This window comes from Hippopotamus amphibius, chromosome 5 (genome assembly GCF_030028045.1).
Source record: "Hippopotamus amphibius kiboko isolate mHipAmp2 chromosome 5, mHipAmp2.hap2, whole genome shotgun sequence".
Taxonomy (NCBI): Eukaryota; Metazoa; Chordata; class Mammalia; order Artiodactyla; family Hippopotamidae; genus Hippopotamus; species Hippopotamus amphibius.
Genome location: NC_080190.1, coordinates 67,293,649 through 67,311,416, shown reverse-complemented (window position 1 = coordinate 67,311,416; position 17,768 = coordinate 67,293,649). Strand labels below are relative to the sequence as shown.

The following is a 17,768-nucleotide window of genomic DNA, read 5'->3' as shown; positions in this document are numbered from 1 at the left end:
CTCGTGTTTTTTAAAAAGTCTATTATGGCAATTAAATCTCCATAGTGCCAAAATTATGATTGTTTCTAGAAATAAAACTTATAAAAGTGGGAATGCATCATCAAGCAAGTAATTGGGAAGTGGGAGGGGTGGGGAGATGTTGGTCAAGGGATACAAACTTCCAGCTGTAAGATAAATAAGACCTGGGGATCTGGTGCACAGCGTGGTGGCTATAATTAACAATACTGTATTATGTATTAAAAGTTTTAAAGACATCTTAAATGTTGCTTATACACACCAAATAATTGTAATTATGTGAACGGATTGCAATGTTAACTAACCATATTGTATAAATCATTTTGTAATACACACATGTATCTAATCATCACATTGTACACCTTAATCTTACATATGTTGTATGTCAGTAGTATCTCAATAAAACTGAGGTGGGGAATACATTTTTTTTTTTTAATAATTAATTTATTTATTTATTGGCTGGGTTGGGTCTTTGTTGCTGCACACGGGCTTTTCTCCAGTTGTGGCAAGCAGGGGCTACTCTTCATTGTGGTGTGCGGGCTCCTCATTGAGGTGGCTTCTCTTGGTATAAAGCACAGGCTCTAGGCACATGGGCTTCAGCAGCCGTGGCACATGGGCTCAATAGTTGTGGCTCACAGTCTCTAGAGCACAGGCTCAGCAGTTGTGGCACACAGGCCTAGTTGCATGTGGGATCTTCCTGGAGTAGGGATCAAACCCATGTCCCCTGCATTGGCAGGAGGATTCCTAACCACTGCACCACCAGGGAAGTCCCTACATTTTTTTTTTAAGAAAATAAAAAGACAACCACAGATTGGGAGAAGATAATTGTAAATCATACATCAGACAAAGTAGAAAATAAGTGTGTAAAATACCTAATTTTAAACATAACCAGGGAGTTCCTTGGCGGTCCAGTGGTTAGGGCTCTGCATTTTCATTGCCAAAGGCCTGGGTTCAATCCTTGGTCGGTGAACTAAGATCCTGCAATCAGAGTGGTGCAGCCAAAAAAAAAAGAAAGAAAACAACAACAGCAAAGAAACCAAAAACATAACCAGAGGTCCATATTTTCAAAATATTTAATAAAAATTAAAATACTTATGTGTATTATCACGAGTAACAAGCTCTCTGTTAAATTCCAAACTTTCATTTCTAAAAGTTAAGAATTTACTTTCTATACTGGTTCATGAATATATATGTACATCTACATATATATGTACTTTTTTAAAAGTTATGAATTTACTTTCTGTACTGGTTCATGAATGTATATGTACATCTACTTTTTATAGACATTGAAAACTGGATACACGATCAAAGCGCTGTATTAGTCTTTCTTCCTAATGAAATATTTGAGGCTACTGTTCTTGTTTATCCACCATCAGCAGGTATTAATGCCCTTACCTTGCCTTCAGTGATTGTCATTTTAATCCATGTAGTCTCAAATTCTTTACCCTGAATATTACTAAAGTAGACAATCACTAAAATAATATATACTGTAGTGTCAGAAATCTCTGAAATTATAAAGTGTAATTAAGTTGTAAACTTTGTCAGAAAGTGAATTTTATTCTTTATTGAAGGTGGTTCTTCCTATTGCTTAAAACTGTGGGTCATACATTATTTTTCAGGTGGCACTTGAACATGTTGCCCAAGAATGTCGGCTTGGCAAGAAAGAAGGTCGTCCTTTCTCTGGGGTCACTGCTTGCCTAGACTTCTGTGCCCACCCCCACAGGGACATTCACAACATGAATAATGGGAGCACGGTGGTATGTACCTGGGTGGTTTTTGATTCTAAAGGCTCCATCACTATATGCTCAGGCCGAGGTCCTTAAAGATGATTATTACGATAAATCCTATTGTGTGTCTGTTCCACATAGTATATATATTGATAGTGCTCCAAAAAAGTTACAGAACCAGCCTGAAATATTTTGTTGAAAGTCTTGAATTATATATTTAATTGTGGTAGGTTTATTTGGGATGTAGGACTACATGATTATTCAAGGCAACCATTCTGTGCTGTCAAACTTCTAGGTAGGAATTTAAGCAACTTAATGTTTCTTTTTTGACACCTGTACTTCAGGGATTTTGTGAGGGAACTGTGCTAAATTTGCCATCCTTTTACTAATATTGGTTCTAATGCTAGTATGTAGAAACATTTAGAAGAAATATTTGCACGTATATGTGCATACTATGTTTTTAGCCGTGAATAGAATCACATGCCCATAGCATGAAGTCAATCAAGATATACTTAAATTAAGGAGAAGACCTCAGGAAAAATCACGCAATAGTCCTTTTATAAGGGAAGTGAGTTTGCTTCAAGTAGTTATCTTCTTACTCAATAAAACAGATTAATAGAGCGTAATTGCCTCTGTTTCTGCATGATACCAGTTTGGCCTCCTGGAAGTGCACAGTATGCTCCATTGAAAGGAGCATACTTCCTTATTTGGTTAGTGTGGTCTATCAGTAAGGCGTTAAGGAGCCAAAATAACTTTTTGCCTCACACCTTTTCACTGATGTTGACTGTGGTCTCTGAAACCAGTGTCATTTACAAATGTTGAAATGTTATAAATTCATCCAGATGAATCTTAGCCAAAGAGTGATTCAACATCATCTTTGGCTAGTACATTTTATGTGAGTTCCTTCATTAGAGAATATTAGCGATAGGGTTGAATTAGGTTCAGAGTCAAACTAAATTTTAGTTCCTCTTCTCTTCTCACGTGTTCAGTGCTTGTTCTTCGCACTGCTCGTTACTCATGCAGTGAGGCTCATACCTAGAACTTGGCATGACACCAAATTTCCCCATCTCTGAAAAAACCTGAACTCCTGAAATTCTACTGCCAACTCTCCTTCCACCCTGTCTGTTTCTCTGGTCTTTGTAATTGTGCTCCTATCTAGTCCTCGTCCCCTTATGAGTCTCCCTGTGACCAAATAAATTGATTGAAGTAAACAGTTATGGGTGAAATATTCTAATTTTTAAGATGATTATTTTAAAATTATTAACAGATCACACCCAAAAGAGTTCGATGTTTCAAGCCTTGCTGCTAAATGTGACTAGATACTGAGACAGTAGTGTGACTTTCAAAAGCTTTACTTTATCATCTGTATCCATCAAGTCCCATCAAATTTGAGAAATCAAATCTGGTAACTCTCAGTCTTATAACACCTGTGCTGTCTTAGAAAGAGATCTTTTCTATAGGAGAAATGTTTTTAATGAAAAAATAATGAAGTCATTGGGTATATTTTGATGGGTCTTTAATGACAATTGAAAATTACGATTAAAATATTAGTTTATGAGGAATATTAACATTAAGTGTCAAAGTCAGGAATTTCTACATTTTCCTGTATTTTCATTTCTCTGCAATGAATACAAATAACTTTTAAAGTAAGGAGAAGGGCTGAGATTGGTCATATTCAAGACAAAATTTTCTTAAGAATTCCTATTTCACATCCAAGAGAAAGAAAGACTTACTGTTATATTTCTAACTAGAGTAGAAGCAAAACAGAGCAGAAAGAAAAGATTTATCAAGATAAAATATTTTAGTTAATTTCTTTAAAATATTGGTGTATAAGTCCTGCTAGAAAGAGAAATCTTTTTTGCTTCTTTTTTTTTAAAAAATTTATTTGTTTATTTATTTTGGCTGCATTAGGTCTTTGCTGCTGCATGCGGGCTTTCTCTAGTTGTGGCGAGCTGGGGCTACTCTTCGTTGTGGTGCACGGGCTTCTCACTGCGGTAGCTTCTGTTGTTGCAGCACACGGGCTCTAGGCACGTGGGCTTCAGTAGTTGTGGCATGCGGGCTCTAGAGCGCAGGCTCAGTAGTGGTGCACAGGCTTAGTTGCTCCGTGGGATCTTCCTGGACCAGGGATCGAACCCGTGTCCCCTGCATTGGCAGACAGATTTTAACCACTGCGCCACCAGGGAAGTCCCTCTTGTGCTTCTTTTGCTTTATTAATATCTGTCAGTTTATTTAATGAGGAAAAAAATCACCTTGACAAGGAGGGAAAGGTAAAATATGTATAGACAAATTCCACTTACAAGCAGAAGTGAAAAAAATCATAGAGGAAAACACAGCAAATTAGAAAATTCATCATAATTTAGTCATCTCTACCAAAGGAATGTGACATTATTTAAATATTAAGAAATAGTGTGATTTATAAGCTAAAGGAATATCCTTTTATTAGTTAACATGTAACATGAAGATAGTGAACGATTCAGTAACTATTTCTTAACATAGGTAATGAAATAAGATGGAATGTAACAAAGAAGGCTGACTATTTAAACTATTAGAAAATACATAAACATGCATAATATGTACTTACAAAATCAACTCATTATACTAGTCTGCTTATAAACAATTGATAAGTTACTCGAATTGAATAGCATCGAGTGGATTGATATATAAAATATTTTTCCAGAATGAATGAATATACCAGCAGTAACCAATTGAAAATAGTTCCCTTTCACAATGGCAACAATAAGAAGGCAGGAAGAACTATGGTGAATGTGCAGGATCTCTAGTTCCTATTTCATGTTTTCTTCCTATCAGGTCTGCACTTTAACACGAGAAGATAACCGCTCATTTGGTGTTATTCCTCAAGATGAGCAGCTGCATGTGCTTCCTCTTTATAAACTTTCAGACACAGATGAGTTTGGCTCAAGGGAAGGAATGGAAGCCAAGATCAAATCTGGGGCCATCATGGTCCTCACACCCCGCCGCAGGAAAAGAACACGATTTACTCAGCCAGTTCCTCGTTCTGGGAAGAAGAGAGCAGCAATGATGACAGAGGTTCTCGCACATAAGATAAGGGCTGTGGAAAAGAAATTTATTCCTCGAATCAAGCGGAAGAATAACTTGATGACAAACAACAGTAAGGTTTCATCGCTGCCACTTTTAGGTAAGGCTTATGGAGCCTGCAAATTTTCTTGTTTTTTTTTTTTAAAGCAAAACCAAAACATGTTCTTATTGTTTGTTCCTCAGCTATTTTGAAGCAATACCCCTTCTCAGCATACATAAAATGACATCACTTGTTTGAAGTCTTACTTCATCAGCTTTTTTTTTTCTTTTTCAGCTTTAGCATCAATTTAAGTAGTCCATTTAACAGATATTACTGAGTACTTTTTTGAACTGTTCTAGGTATTGGAAAGGGGCAGAGTGCTATGAAAGAATTCCATTTGAATAGGGTTGTTGAAAAAGGATTCACTGAGAATGAGGCATTTGAGTAAAGTCCTAAAGGAAATGAGGATCAGCAATGTTTTTATTTGGAGGAAGAGCATACCAGGTAGCAGAAGTGGCAAGTGCAAAGCTCAGGAGACAGGAATTTACCTTCAATACTTGATGTAAGCAAAGAGGCCAGTATGGTTGGAGCAGAGTATGAAATGGGGAGAATAGTAGGATATGAGATCAGAAAGGTAAGAGGGGCATCCGAGCAATTCATCTTGGGCTTTGTAGATTGCTGTCAAGACTTTGGCCTATATTTGAGGGAGAGGAAGGTTACTGGAGATTTCAGAATAGAGAAGGGCTATGATCTGACTCAAACCTAACATCCCAGTTACTGGATTGAAACTACAGTTAAGCGGGGCAGAGAATAGAATAGTAGGGTGATCATAGACAGGCTAGCCTAACAACTCAGGAAAGAGATGATGGAGCTTGGACCAGAGTGGCAAATGAGGAGGACGAGCAATGTCTTATTCGAGATGTTTTTAAGGTAGAGTCAACTGAATAGCTGATAGATGTAAGTCTGGAGGGTGGGCCAAAAAAGTGTCAAGCTTTTACCCTGATGTTACTGGCCTGAAGAAGCTGAAAGGGTGGTGAAACCAACAACCATCATGAGGAATGGGGAGAGAAGATGTAGAGGGAAATTAGAAGCTCACTTTGGACGTGGTAAAAGTTTGAGACACCTGTCAGACATTCAAGGTTGACAGTTGAATAAGAGTGTAATAAAAAGAAGAGGTTCAGACTGGAGGTAAAATTTAGGAGGTCAACTGCATAGAGATAGCATTTGAAGCCTTGAGAGTGAAAATGAAATCAGAGAAGGAGGTGAAAAAGAAATTTGACTGAGGACAAATCCTGGAAATTTTCAATTTGTAGAGGTTTCAGAGATGTGGATGAACCAGCAAGAGAGACCAAAGAGTGGGAAAGTGTGGTGAGGTAGGCGTGAAACCACAGAGTAGACGTGGAGAGGAGTGATCAACCCTGTCAAATGCTGCTCCTGTGTCAATTGCAAGAGCAGAGTCCATAGAGCAGTGGTAAAAAGGAAGGAAGTAGGTATCAACCCTGTCAAATGCTGTTCCTGTGTCAATTGCTAGGGCAGAGTCCATAGAGCAGTTGTAAAAATGAAGGAAGTAGGTTTCTAGAGAAAAGGGAAAGAAATGGAAGACAAGCTTGTGGTTGGCTATAAAGGGCGTCAGTTGAATGGAGTGAAGGTTATAGAGTTGAGGTTCTTTTCCTTAAATGGAAATTTTTAAAAATATACAAAGTGTGTGAATGACATAATGAATTCCACTTCCCTCATAGGCTCCTAGTTTAAAATTTTTTCAGTACATAGCCATCTTATGTCATCTATACCATTACCCCGGCTGCATGGGTACGAAAATAAGAAGGTATGACTTGCGCATTTTGTGTGTGTTTGTAACAAATTACAGAAGTCATATCTTAACCATTGAATCATCTCTCTTTTTTTAATTAATTAATTTATTTATTTATTTATTTATTGGCTGCATTGGGTCTTCATTGCTGCATGTGGGCTTTCTCTAGTTGTGGTGAGCAGGAGCTACTCTTTGCTGTGGTACATGGGCTTCTCAATGCAGTGGTTTCTCTTGCTGTGGAGCATGGGCTTCAGTAGTGGTGGCACATGGTCTTAGTTACTCTGCTGCATGTGGGATCTTCCTGGACCAGGGATCAGACCCATGTCCCCTACAATGGCTGGCAGATTCTTTTTTTTTTTGGCTACTTAGTCAATAAGTTTATTATTTTCTTTATCTGAAAAATCTTCATAGAAATTATGGTTTGGTTTATTAACTCTCAGGAGCCTGTTCCTGAGCTCCAAGGAAGCTTGCCTTCTTCTGAGCTACCTGATCTTTCTTCTGCGCAAGTGACATTTTGGGACAGTTCCATCTCTTCTTTTTAACTTCTTTCTTAGGCTTCTTGTCATATACCGGATTCTCTTGTAGTGTGGCATGAGCTTTCTTGTACATCTCCTCCATGTCTGGAGTTACATTGTTCTTTATGTATTGAGAGGATTGTGTTTTGTAAGCATCTACATCTTCTTCAATCAGGTAACACATATAATCTGCAGCGTTCTGCCCCATGATGTGCTTTCAGTGAACCTCAGCATTGAATTCTTTGCTTTCTGAATCTTAACCAGGGAACCGTTTGGAACTGTGAGGGATAGACAAGCCTCCATCGACAGCTCCCTTCAGGGCCCCAAAAACTTTATCCCCAGTAGTAGTCCTGGCAAGCCCTGCATCCAAGTAACAGGTGAAGGCACCAGGTTGACCATCAGTGCTTTCCACATTGTATTCATCTCCAGTCACCTCGACTTGGCCTTCATAAATTGTGTCCATACCAAACCTATGAAGAAGTCTGTGGGCCAGCAGCAGGCCAGTGCAATACACTGCAGCAGAGTTTGTCAGGCCAACCTTCACACCATACTTTGAGATTTCGTGAGCATCAGCTGCATGAACTATCATATCTCCTTCTATGCGGGCACAAGCAATCTGACAAATGATGTCTCTGTTGGTTACCTGAACTATCATTCTGTATTTGGATGTGTTGTACTTTTTTTTATCTTGGATTACCAATCATTTCCAAGCATAATAGTCAGTTTTGCCCTCTCACTGTCTTCTAAATTTCACTTGGTATCTCTTGAAGTAGGCCTTATTCTTTTTTTTAATATAAATTTATTTATTTATTTATTGGCTATGTTGGGTCTTCGTTGCTGCACAGGGGCTATCTCTAGTTGCAGTGAACGGGGACTACTCTTCGTTGTGGTGGGTGGGCTCCTCATTGCCGTGGCTTCTCTTGTTGTGGAGCATGGGCTCTAGGCACTTGGGCTTCAGTAGTTGCAGCACGAGGGCTCAATAATTGTGGCGCACGGGCTTAGTTGCTTTGTGGCATGTGGGATCTTCCTGGAGCAGGGATTGAACCCGTATCCCCTGCATTGGCAGGCGGATTCTTAACCACTGCGCCACCTAGGAAGCCCCAAGTTGGCCTTATTCTTGACAACTTTAACAAAACCCATCCTGTTGAACAGAGGATTTAACTGCCACTGAGCTGCAGAACCAGCACGGCTCCTGGGGAGAAAAAGCTGGCTGGCGGATTCTTAACCACTGTGCTACCAGGGAAGTCCCTGAATCATCTTTTATGTGTCACTAAAAGATAAGGAATCTTTATAAGCATGATACCTAAAACAAACAAAATCAAATAATGCCTTAATACCAATCAGTGTTCAAATTGCTCCACTTGTCTCCTAATTGATTTTTTGTTTTTTACATTTGGGGTTTCTTCTTCTTCGTCTTTGTCTTCGTCTTCTTCGTCTTCGTCTTCTTCTTCTTCATCGTCCTCGTCTTCTTCTTCTTCTACTCCTCCCCCTCCCCCCCTCCTCCTCTTCTACATTTGCATTTATTTTTTGTGGCATTTATTCCTGGGCCATAAGTTTTTGTTTCTTCAGTTTCTTCTGGGATATCTTTTTCTTCCATGCACCCTCTTCTTCTGGTTTAGGAACAATCTGTTCTTTTTCAGTAAGGATCTCTCAGTGTGGCAGGGAGAGCTCCTGTTTGGGTTGATCCAACCATGAGCTCTGTAAGTCCTTCGCCACATCTTGGGGGCTTTGTTCACCTGAATGTGCTCAATGACCAGAGAATCTACATCTAAGCCCATAAGTTCAGCATTACTCTCTGCATTTTTGAGCATGTGCAGTAAAAATTCAGCACTCTTTTTTGGGCCACTGACCCTGCGTCCAGCCCCACTGTTTGGCCTGGGCTCACCTACCAACTCCACTGTTGTAATGATGGAATGGCACACATTGCTTCTTTAAAGTGACATCCTTCAGATACTTGGTGGCTTTTTGGATATGCATACCCTTAATGTCTGGGCAGTTTCATTAGTGTTCTTAAAGTGAACACGAGTGTTTGAACCTCTTGAGTTGCATAATTTTGTGGGGTTTTCTGGGTAAGTGAATAGTGAACCATTTTTAGAGGTTACCTCAGGCCACTTACCAGAAAAAGGCCATTTAGCTTGTTTAAATCAGTATCCAAACAAGGTCACACATTACCTCCTATGCTTCTTTTTTTTTTTTTTTTAATTTAAAGCCTGCTTTTCCTGTTTTTTTCCTTTTTCATTATAGCAGAAACCATTGTCCGTAGAAGCAAATTCAGCTTCAATTTTAAAAAATATTACTATGGCCAGAACAATATGTGTGATTTATATAATCCTATTTCTTCACATCTTCACATGTTTGGTGTGTCTTTTTGTGATGTTAAGACTAGGTCAGGGGACTTCCCTGGAAGTCCAGTGGTTAGGACTCATTGCTTCCACCACAGTGGCACAGCTTCAGTCCCTGGTGGGGGAATTAAGATCCCACATGCCAGCCCCACCCCCCCCCCCAAAAAAAAAAAAGACTAGGTCAGGTGTTGTCAACCTAATTCACTGATTATAATGTTCCTTAACAGCTTTTTATCTAATGGCTTTAGAAACCCTTATTGTCATATTACATATTCTTTATTTCATTAGGAGTTTGTCATTCTTTTCCAATTTTTAAAATCTTCTTTTAAAAAGAAATTCTCCTCATAATAACTTGTTAATTCTGTATGGATCGTTTAAGGAAATCAGAGTAAATGCTTAGCTATTTACCTTTATTCTCCAGTTTTAACAATACAGGTTAGTTCCCAAGCATCTTCCAGTATGACTTTTTTTTTTAATTTAATATCATTTTGAACTCCTTTTTTTTTTTTTAACATAGTTTATATTTCAATGCATATTTTTTCCAACTATATTTGAAAATGCTTTAAAAATCTTCAAATTCATATGCTTTCATTCAAATTCCCATCTTTGATCAGTAGAAACTCTTCAGGCTGGCTTCTGATTCTTTTGTCATGACCCTGATTGTCTTTGATAATTTCCTTAGTTTCTGTTCTGACAAGATGTTCCAGGCTCCTCTTACGTAATCCTGCCCCATATCTAAAATCAGCCATTCCTCCAAGGAGCCTTAAAAGTAAAAAACACTATGAATTTAAACTGACATTCAAACTAAGAATTACAGGGTATTCTTTAACTTCTTTGATTTTTATATTTTTAAGAGAAGTTGTTTATTTGTTTAAGATGAGAGAACTGACAGTGCAGACATTTGTATAATGGTGAGACAGATTAACAGAGATAGTAAAGAGGCAAGGCAAGGGAGAATTATCATTTGTTTTTGTTGTAGTTCCACTTTACAGATATTTAATTTAGTTTTTAAAGATTCACATACCTTGTTCCATGCTGCTTGTTAACAGCAGTCATAACATTTTCATCTTTGTGTCATTCCCCAATAGCATCTTTACATGCTATTCTCTTTTTTTTGTATAATATATAATCTGTTGGTAGCCACATGCACAATATTTGGCCTATAACTTCTTATCCTTTTGTAATATTACCCATGAAAGCTTTTTTACAGGTTTTTCCATTCAGTAAGACTCATCATGTTTTAAATCTTTTCTTCCTATGGCTTGTACTTTGTTAACAACTTAACAATAATAGTAGATGCAGCCACAGATAGTAGCATAGATTTCTTGATATACCACTCCTTGGGTCCTGTGTGTAAGTTCTCTTTAGACATGGGAATTATTATGTCTCCAGGTTGTACCATCTGAGGGAAAATTGCAGATCTTCTGAATTAGATCAGTGTTTACTATATTATTGTTAATTATTTTAAAACAAGATCACTTTAATTTTGCTGTTTCTTGGTCCTTGAAACCTACTGCTTTTGCCTTTCAAACATTTTATTAGAACTTCAGAACAGGGAGAATGTCCTCAAGAAAAATGTTTCCATTTGATGTGAGTTTTGTGTGGATATGTCAGAGCAAATGGCCCACCTTTTGTCCAATGTCATAATAATGATCTACCTACTTTGTGAGAAAGAAACGAAGTTTAACTGCACTTGTTTTTGTTGTTGTTGTTATTTTTTAAAATAAAGTTATTTATTTATTGGCTGCATTGGGTCTTCGTTGCTGTGCGGGCTTTCTCTAGTTGTGGTGAGCGGGTGCTACTCTTCCTTGCGGTGTGCTGGCTTCTCATTGCCATGGCTTCTCTTGTGGAGCCTGGGCTCTAGGCACACGGGCTTCAGTAGTTGTGTCGTGTGGGCTCAGTAGTTGTGGCGAGTGGACCCTAGAGCACAGGCTCAGTAATTGTGGCACACGGGCTTAGTTGCTCCGAGGCATGTGGGATCTTCTCAGACCAGGGCTTGAACCTGTGTCCTCTGCATTGGCAGGCAGATTCTTAACCACTGTGCCACCAGGGAAGTCCCTAAATGCACTTGTTTTGAAGGGTATGAATAACTTACTTATGTGACTTTCCTTTGCCTAATAATTAACTTTGCCAGTTATGATGCTTTCATTACCCAGAAATCTTTATAAACTGTTACCCACTGTAACATTTTCAAAAATGAGCTCATGCAATGTGTAAAATGTATCTAAACAGCTCTTTGGGTAGTGAAATATTGCTCTTTTTGTCACTGTGTTATCACCTACACCATATTTTGATGTATGGTTTTGATATTTACTTCATAGCCAATTAGGCCACTTCCAATATCTTAGCATTTTAGACAATGGACATCTTTCTGGCTAAACTTGTGAACTTATTATGATTATTTCCAAAGTAAATAATTCTTTAAGAAAAAAATATTGGGTGAAAAAGCATATCCAAACTACCTATAATTTTTAATGTGTGCGTATGTCAGGCTTAAAGTAATTAGAACAAAACTGGCCAACATTGCCATCATCAGTGTTTTTTTCTATTATTCTTTGTACTTCTCTTTAAAAGTATTGTTTAAAGACAACAACTATCAAAAGTAGTTTGTATTTATGTTTACATTTGGTTTCCTTTTCTCTATTTAGGGAATAAAACAGAGACCATGCCACCTGAAATAAAAAGTGAACCTGAACCTCATCTTGTCTTCAGAGGTTCGGACAACACTAAAACCTACTCAACGACCCCATCCATTCCTCACCCAGTGAAAGAGGCAAACTTAGCTCCAGGCTTCTCCTGGTTGCCTAAGACTGCTTCAGTCACAGCAGCTCCTTTGAAGAATGATGCATCAGTTTTGTACGGGTTTTCGGAAAGAGGTAGCAATCCCCACTGCACAATGCCTTCTGCAAGACACAGTGGTGCTAATGTAGCTGCTGGGGAATGCGCTGAAATTGCACAGCCTGGTGAAATGGTTCCTCTTCCCACCTTGTCTACTCCCGTGACAGATTCCCTGGGTTATTCTGAGCCTCCCACTGGTCCATCTGAGCAGCTAACTTCTAATCAGCCAAACCAGCAGCCCCCATTCATCACTTCTCCCCATGAACTTGCTTCCTCTCTGGTGGAAGAAGATGAGCAGCATTCTGAAGCAGATGAGCCTCCATCAGATGACCCCCTATCGGATGACCCCCTGTCACCTGCTGAGGAGAAACTGCCCCACATTGTTGAGTATTGGTCAGACAGTGAGCACATCTTCCTGGATGCCAATGTTGGTGGGGTGGCCATAGCGCCCGCCCATGGCTCCGTTCTGATTGAGTGCGCCCGGCGAGAGCTTCATGCCACGACGCCTGTCGAACACCCCAACCGGAATCACCCTACACGCCTCTCTCTTGTCTTCTACCAGCACAAAAACCTGAATAAGCCCCAACATGGTTTCGAACTAAACAAGATTAAGTTCGAGGCAAAAGAAGCGAAGAATAAGAAAACTAAAGCCTCCGAGCAGAAAGACCAGGCAGCTAACGAGGGTCCTGAACTGTCCACTGAAGTTAATGAATTTAGCCAGATTCCTTCTCACAAAGCGTTAACATTAACCCATGACAATGTTGTCACCGTGTCCCCTTATGCTCTCACACATGTTGCAGGGCCCTATAACCATTGGGTCTGAAGGCTTTTCTCCCCTTCTTAATGCCTTTGAGAGTGCAGTGTATTTTTTCAAGGTGCTCTTAAAAGAAAGTCATGTTGTCGTTTACTATATCTTCATCTCACCCATTTGAAGGCTGAGGTAAAAAAAAAAAATTGGGGTGGGTATTTCTTAACTGTGACTACATTTTGACAATTGGTAGAAGGTGCACATTTTAAGCAAAAACAAAAGTTTTATAGTTTTAAATACATAAAGAAATGTTTTGGTTAGGTGTTAACCTTGATAGAATCACTCAGTTTGGTGCTTTAAATTGTTTACTATGAAACGAGTCATTTTTAGAGGATTTTAACAGGTTCATGTGCTATGATGTAAAATTAAGACACACAGTGTTAACTCTACACAGCTCCTGGTGCTTAACCACATCGACACAAAAATAAGCTGAATTATTATTTCATGGTGCCATTGTTCTAACATCTTCCAATCATTGCTAGAAAATCGGCATATTCCTTTGAAATAAACCAATGAAATGTTTTTTCTCTTAAAATCTCTCTCCTGTGTAAAATAATTCATTGTTGTTAGTAATGGTTGGAGGCTGTTCATAAATTGTAAATATATATTTTAAAAGCACTTTCTATTTTTAAAAGTAACTTGAAATAGTATAGTATAAGAATCCTATTGTCTATTGTTTGTGCATATTTGCATACAAGAGAAATCATTTATTCTTGCTGTGTAGAGTTCCATCTTGTTAACTGCAATATGTATTCTAATCATGTATATGGTTTGTGTTTTTTTAATGTGTCCTTTCTCATTCAAAGATTAGCTACTTATATAAAATAGTTAGATCGTACAAAAATTGTTCATTCTCTCTAAAATTGGAATTAAGAAGCATATCACCAATATTGATTAACTTTTCTTTGGAGCTAAATAAGAATGGTCTGATTTTTTTGAGCAACAATGGCCCTAATTACTTTCACTCCAGCTTTCTCAATATAATCCATGAAAAGTGTTTCCAAAAGGAGATGAGATTCTGAAGAGTCAAATGCTTCTAAAGTTTCGAGGTGATAAAATACAAAAATTAAGTAGCAAGAAACTTATCCACCCCAAATTGCCTTTCATTCTAAAAGTCATTCTGGTCCAGAATAAGAATAAAATTCCTGTTGAAATCTTTTGAAAATAAATTTCCTATCATCATTATCACACACACCCCAACACACACACACACTCACACACACTCTTAAACAAACAGTAGGAATGATGTTATAAGCATGGCTTGTCCATTAAGAGCTAATCCAAAGTAGTTTATCTAAGTATGTTGTTTGGGGGAAATGTTAACTCATCTTTTTCCAGGTAACAGGAAAATAGGCATTCCATTTATTTTAGTCCTTCCATCATTTTTTCCCATTTCTTTATTGACTCATTTTATAGCAAAACAAAAGTGATTGCCCAAACAAAATGTTTAGAACAAGAAGAAATTTCAGTGAAATACTTGATTCTGTTAAAATGCAGAGGTGCTATAACATTCAAAGTGTCAGATTCCTTGGGAGTATGGAAAACCTACTGGTGCTTCTCCCTTGGAAATGCCATAGGAAGCCCACAACTGCTAACACAATTCTGGTGCAAAAGCAAACAGTTCCAACAAGCTCTCTAAAGGAAAACTCATTGTAACTTATATTAAAATAATATATGGTGCAAAGTATCAGTTTCAAGCTTTTGACTAGTTCTGACTAAAGGAATATGAAGGGATTGTAAATAACAAAATGTCCATTGGTAGACCATCATTTTGTCAAGTAGATTTCTGCTTCTTGAATATGTAAAATAGAATAATTCATTGACTTGTTTTAGTATTTTGTGTGCCTTAGATTTCCGTTTTCAAACATGTATATTTTTGTGAGCCTAAGGTTTCTTATACATATAAGTATATAAATAAGTGATTGTTTATTGTTTCAGCTGCTTCAATAAGATGTTACTAGTATTAGACTATCAGGAATACACCCTTGTGGTATTTTGTTTTAGACTTTAGGCCTTAGCTCCCACTAGAAATTATTTCCTCACCAGATTTAATGGATAAAGTTATAAGACCCTTTATCCATCCACCCATCTATCCATTCTTCCATTCAGTTCTTACTGAATGTCTGCCAAATTTAAGATTAGCTTTTGTTTTCCTTTAAATCACCACCCATGACATAGTAAACTTGAAGAATTAAAATCCTAAAAGATAACCTCATACATATTTTTCAAAAATAGCAATTTTCCTTCAAAGCAATCCGTTATGATACATCTGCAGCAATTTAAATCAGTTTGTCACCAACTTTAAATAAATTCCTTAACAATCTAAACTTGAAGCACCAATGTTGACTTATGGGAATATTTGGATTTGTGAAGTTAGTTGCAATTTACCAAAACAAGTACATGAAAATACCCTATCTCAACTAAAATATTTCCATTCTGTTATTGTAAGTAACACCATGAATGGCCTGCCTCAACCGATAAGCCCTTTGTGGGAACCACATATGATTCCTTCCTTGTTGAACTTTACTTCCCAAGTTTCACAGTGTACCATCCCATTTTCTGCCCTGTGATTTTTTTTTCAAAGGTCATGCTTATTCAGTGTCCTACAGCATTGTGATTGTATGCTGGCTATACTGTTTTTAGAATGCTCTTTCTCATGAAGCAAGGAAATAAATTTGTTTGAAATGATATTTTCACTCAGAAAACTGGTCATCTAACATTATTTCTACCCTTTTGTTATGTTTTACTATACTATCAGCTTTTGTTTTACCCCTTTTATAGCACTCATTGCCTTTTCAATCTTTTGCCTTTGTTTATGGTCTGATAATTGGATTCATTGATACCTGACCCCCAAGTAAGCCCAACCTGTTCTTACTAGTTACAAAGTTACCAACTACGAGAGAGAATAATTCCTACCTCTTGTAGAATCCTACAAAACATCATGCTGCCCTTCAAAATCCCACTTCTAATGGCTCTCAGGCCATCAATGAAAAATTTTTCTCGTGCTTGTCACCCTCACCTACGTCTTTCCAATTCATCCACAAAGTACAAATACTTCATGTCATAAACCTGATTGAAATATATTTTTATTGGAAAGTGAGGCTAGCTGAAAATGTATAGCTGTAGGTAAATTTTTGCCACATGTTAGCAAAATGTTTGCATCTTAAATAACCTTCCACATCATTATTATGCAATCTGCATGTGGATGAAATAATTTCATTTGTTAAATATAGAATTTCAACTAGATTAGATTCATAAGCAATTTATTTAAGACATAACCCCAATACGTAGTTTAATTGAATGCATACCCCTGTGTAAATGAGATACTGACTTAATTCATATGAACTAACCTACTTTCTAATGTCACTGCTTCAGTGGACTCCTACTGATTATCATTTATTTCAAAATAGCATGTATGAAAATAACCCCAATCTATTTAAGTTTAGTCTTCTTAAAACAAATTATATCTTTTTATCTGGGAGAAACTTTTGACATTGCATGACAACTTCCACCGATAACGGGCACAGCATTTCCTTTGAATGTGCCAAGTAAATCAGTAGCTGTATGTGACCTTTAATACATAGCTACCTTCTATTTCACAACTTCTTGATGCATGGAAATCTTTTTTGTCTAGATTTAGTACAACTGGGAATTTTGATCTTTTGTAAAAATTTATGATGAGAATTGTGAAATAAGGTAACATAGAGGCCTCTTACAGCCCTGGAAGACATCTTAGAAATCATACAATTCAATCACTGGGGCCTAGACAGCAGATGTTAGTGTCAATGTGCAATTATGTTTGTAATTAAAAGTTAAACAGTCAAATGAAGGCCACTTTGTGGTTAGGAGGACTGCAGGAAAACAAACGTGATCTGCTCACCCACTGGGGATTTTATCTCTGTGAAGTAACCTTATTTTTGGTACAAGTCAAAAATAAAATGGCTTTGGGTTTTTTCCTGAGTGGTTCAGGGAAAGAATTTAAGTGAAATTGGATCAAGATTTCCCTGCCTGCAGAGTTTTGTGGGCTTTGTGTGGGAAATCTAGGTGACTTTTACCTATGAAACTGTCCTGTTAATTCATCTCACAAAATGTGGCAATAGTCCTATTTGCTATTTCAATAAACGAATATCAAGTACTGAGAGAGTACAGGTTTTTATTTCCCCTGGAACAAGTGTTTGGCATACATAAGGAGTTAGAAAAGATTGAATGGTTGGAATAATTGGGGACAGTATATTTCCATTGTATATACTCCTTAGCCATAGTTGTATAGTCTATTCACACTCTTGCCAAGTTGGCCTCACAACTAAGTCCCAGCATAGTTTGTATTGATGGGACTGTCTATGTGTATTAGAATACTGTTTTGTGTTGTGCACAGCTCCTAAACTTGCCCATAAATGTATTGAACTTGTGTAACTTCAGTGTCAGTGGTATGGCACACTTATCCAAGTGATAGAATCATTGCCCTGATTTCTGAAGAAGTCTGGATTTATCTAAATCAAGTTATGCTCCACGTCAAGCTTTCTTCTAATAGATTTAGAAAATGATGCCAGGAGCAGTCCCTCAGAACTATCTGAAAGACTGACTCCTGGGCTTGAAGTCCTCAGAAAGTCTGCTGAATAAAATGCAATTCTCACCTTAAAAAAAAAAAAAAAGCCATACATGGCTCTGGAATACTG

At 37.7% G+C, this 17,768-nt stretch overlaps 1 protein-coding gene and 1 pseudogene across 8 annotated transcripts in view; one reads left to right on the top strand and one right to left on the bottom strand.

Moving 5' to 3' along the window:
• TET1 (tet methylcytosine dioxygenase 1) overlaps window positions 1–17,751 on the top strand; it is a 133,703-nt gene extending 115,952 nt beyond the window's left edge. For all 8 annotated transcript variants that reach the window (XM_057735363.1, XM_057735362.1, XM_057735361.1 and 5 more), the window contains 3 exons: window positions 1,635–1,772; window positions 4,551–4,899; window positions 12,095–17,751. In XM_057735363.1, the coding sequence (XP_057591346.1) occupies window positions 1,635–1,772; window positions 4,551–4,899; window positions 12,095–13,107 (1,500 nt within the window). In that variant the 3' untranslated portion in view covers window positions 13,108–17,751. The remainder of the gene's footprint in view (window positions 1–1,634; window positions 1,773–4,550; window positions 4,900–12,094) is intronic.
• On the bottom strand, window positions 7,019–8,259 carry LOC130853457 (60S ribosomal protein L5-like; annotated as a pseudogene).
• Window positions 17,752–17,768: the final 17 nt, after the last annotated feature.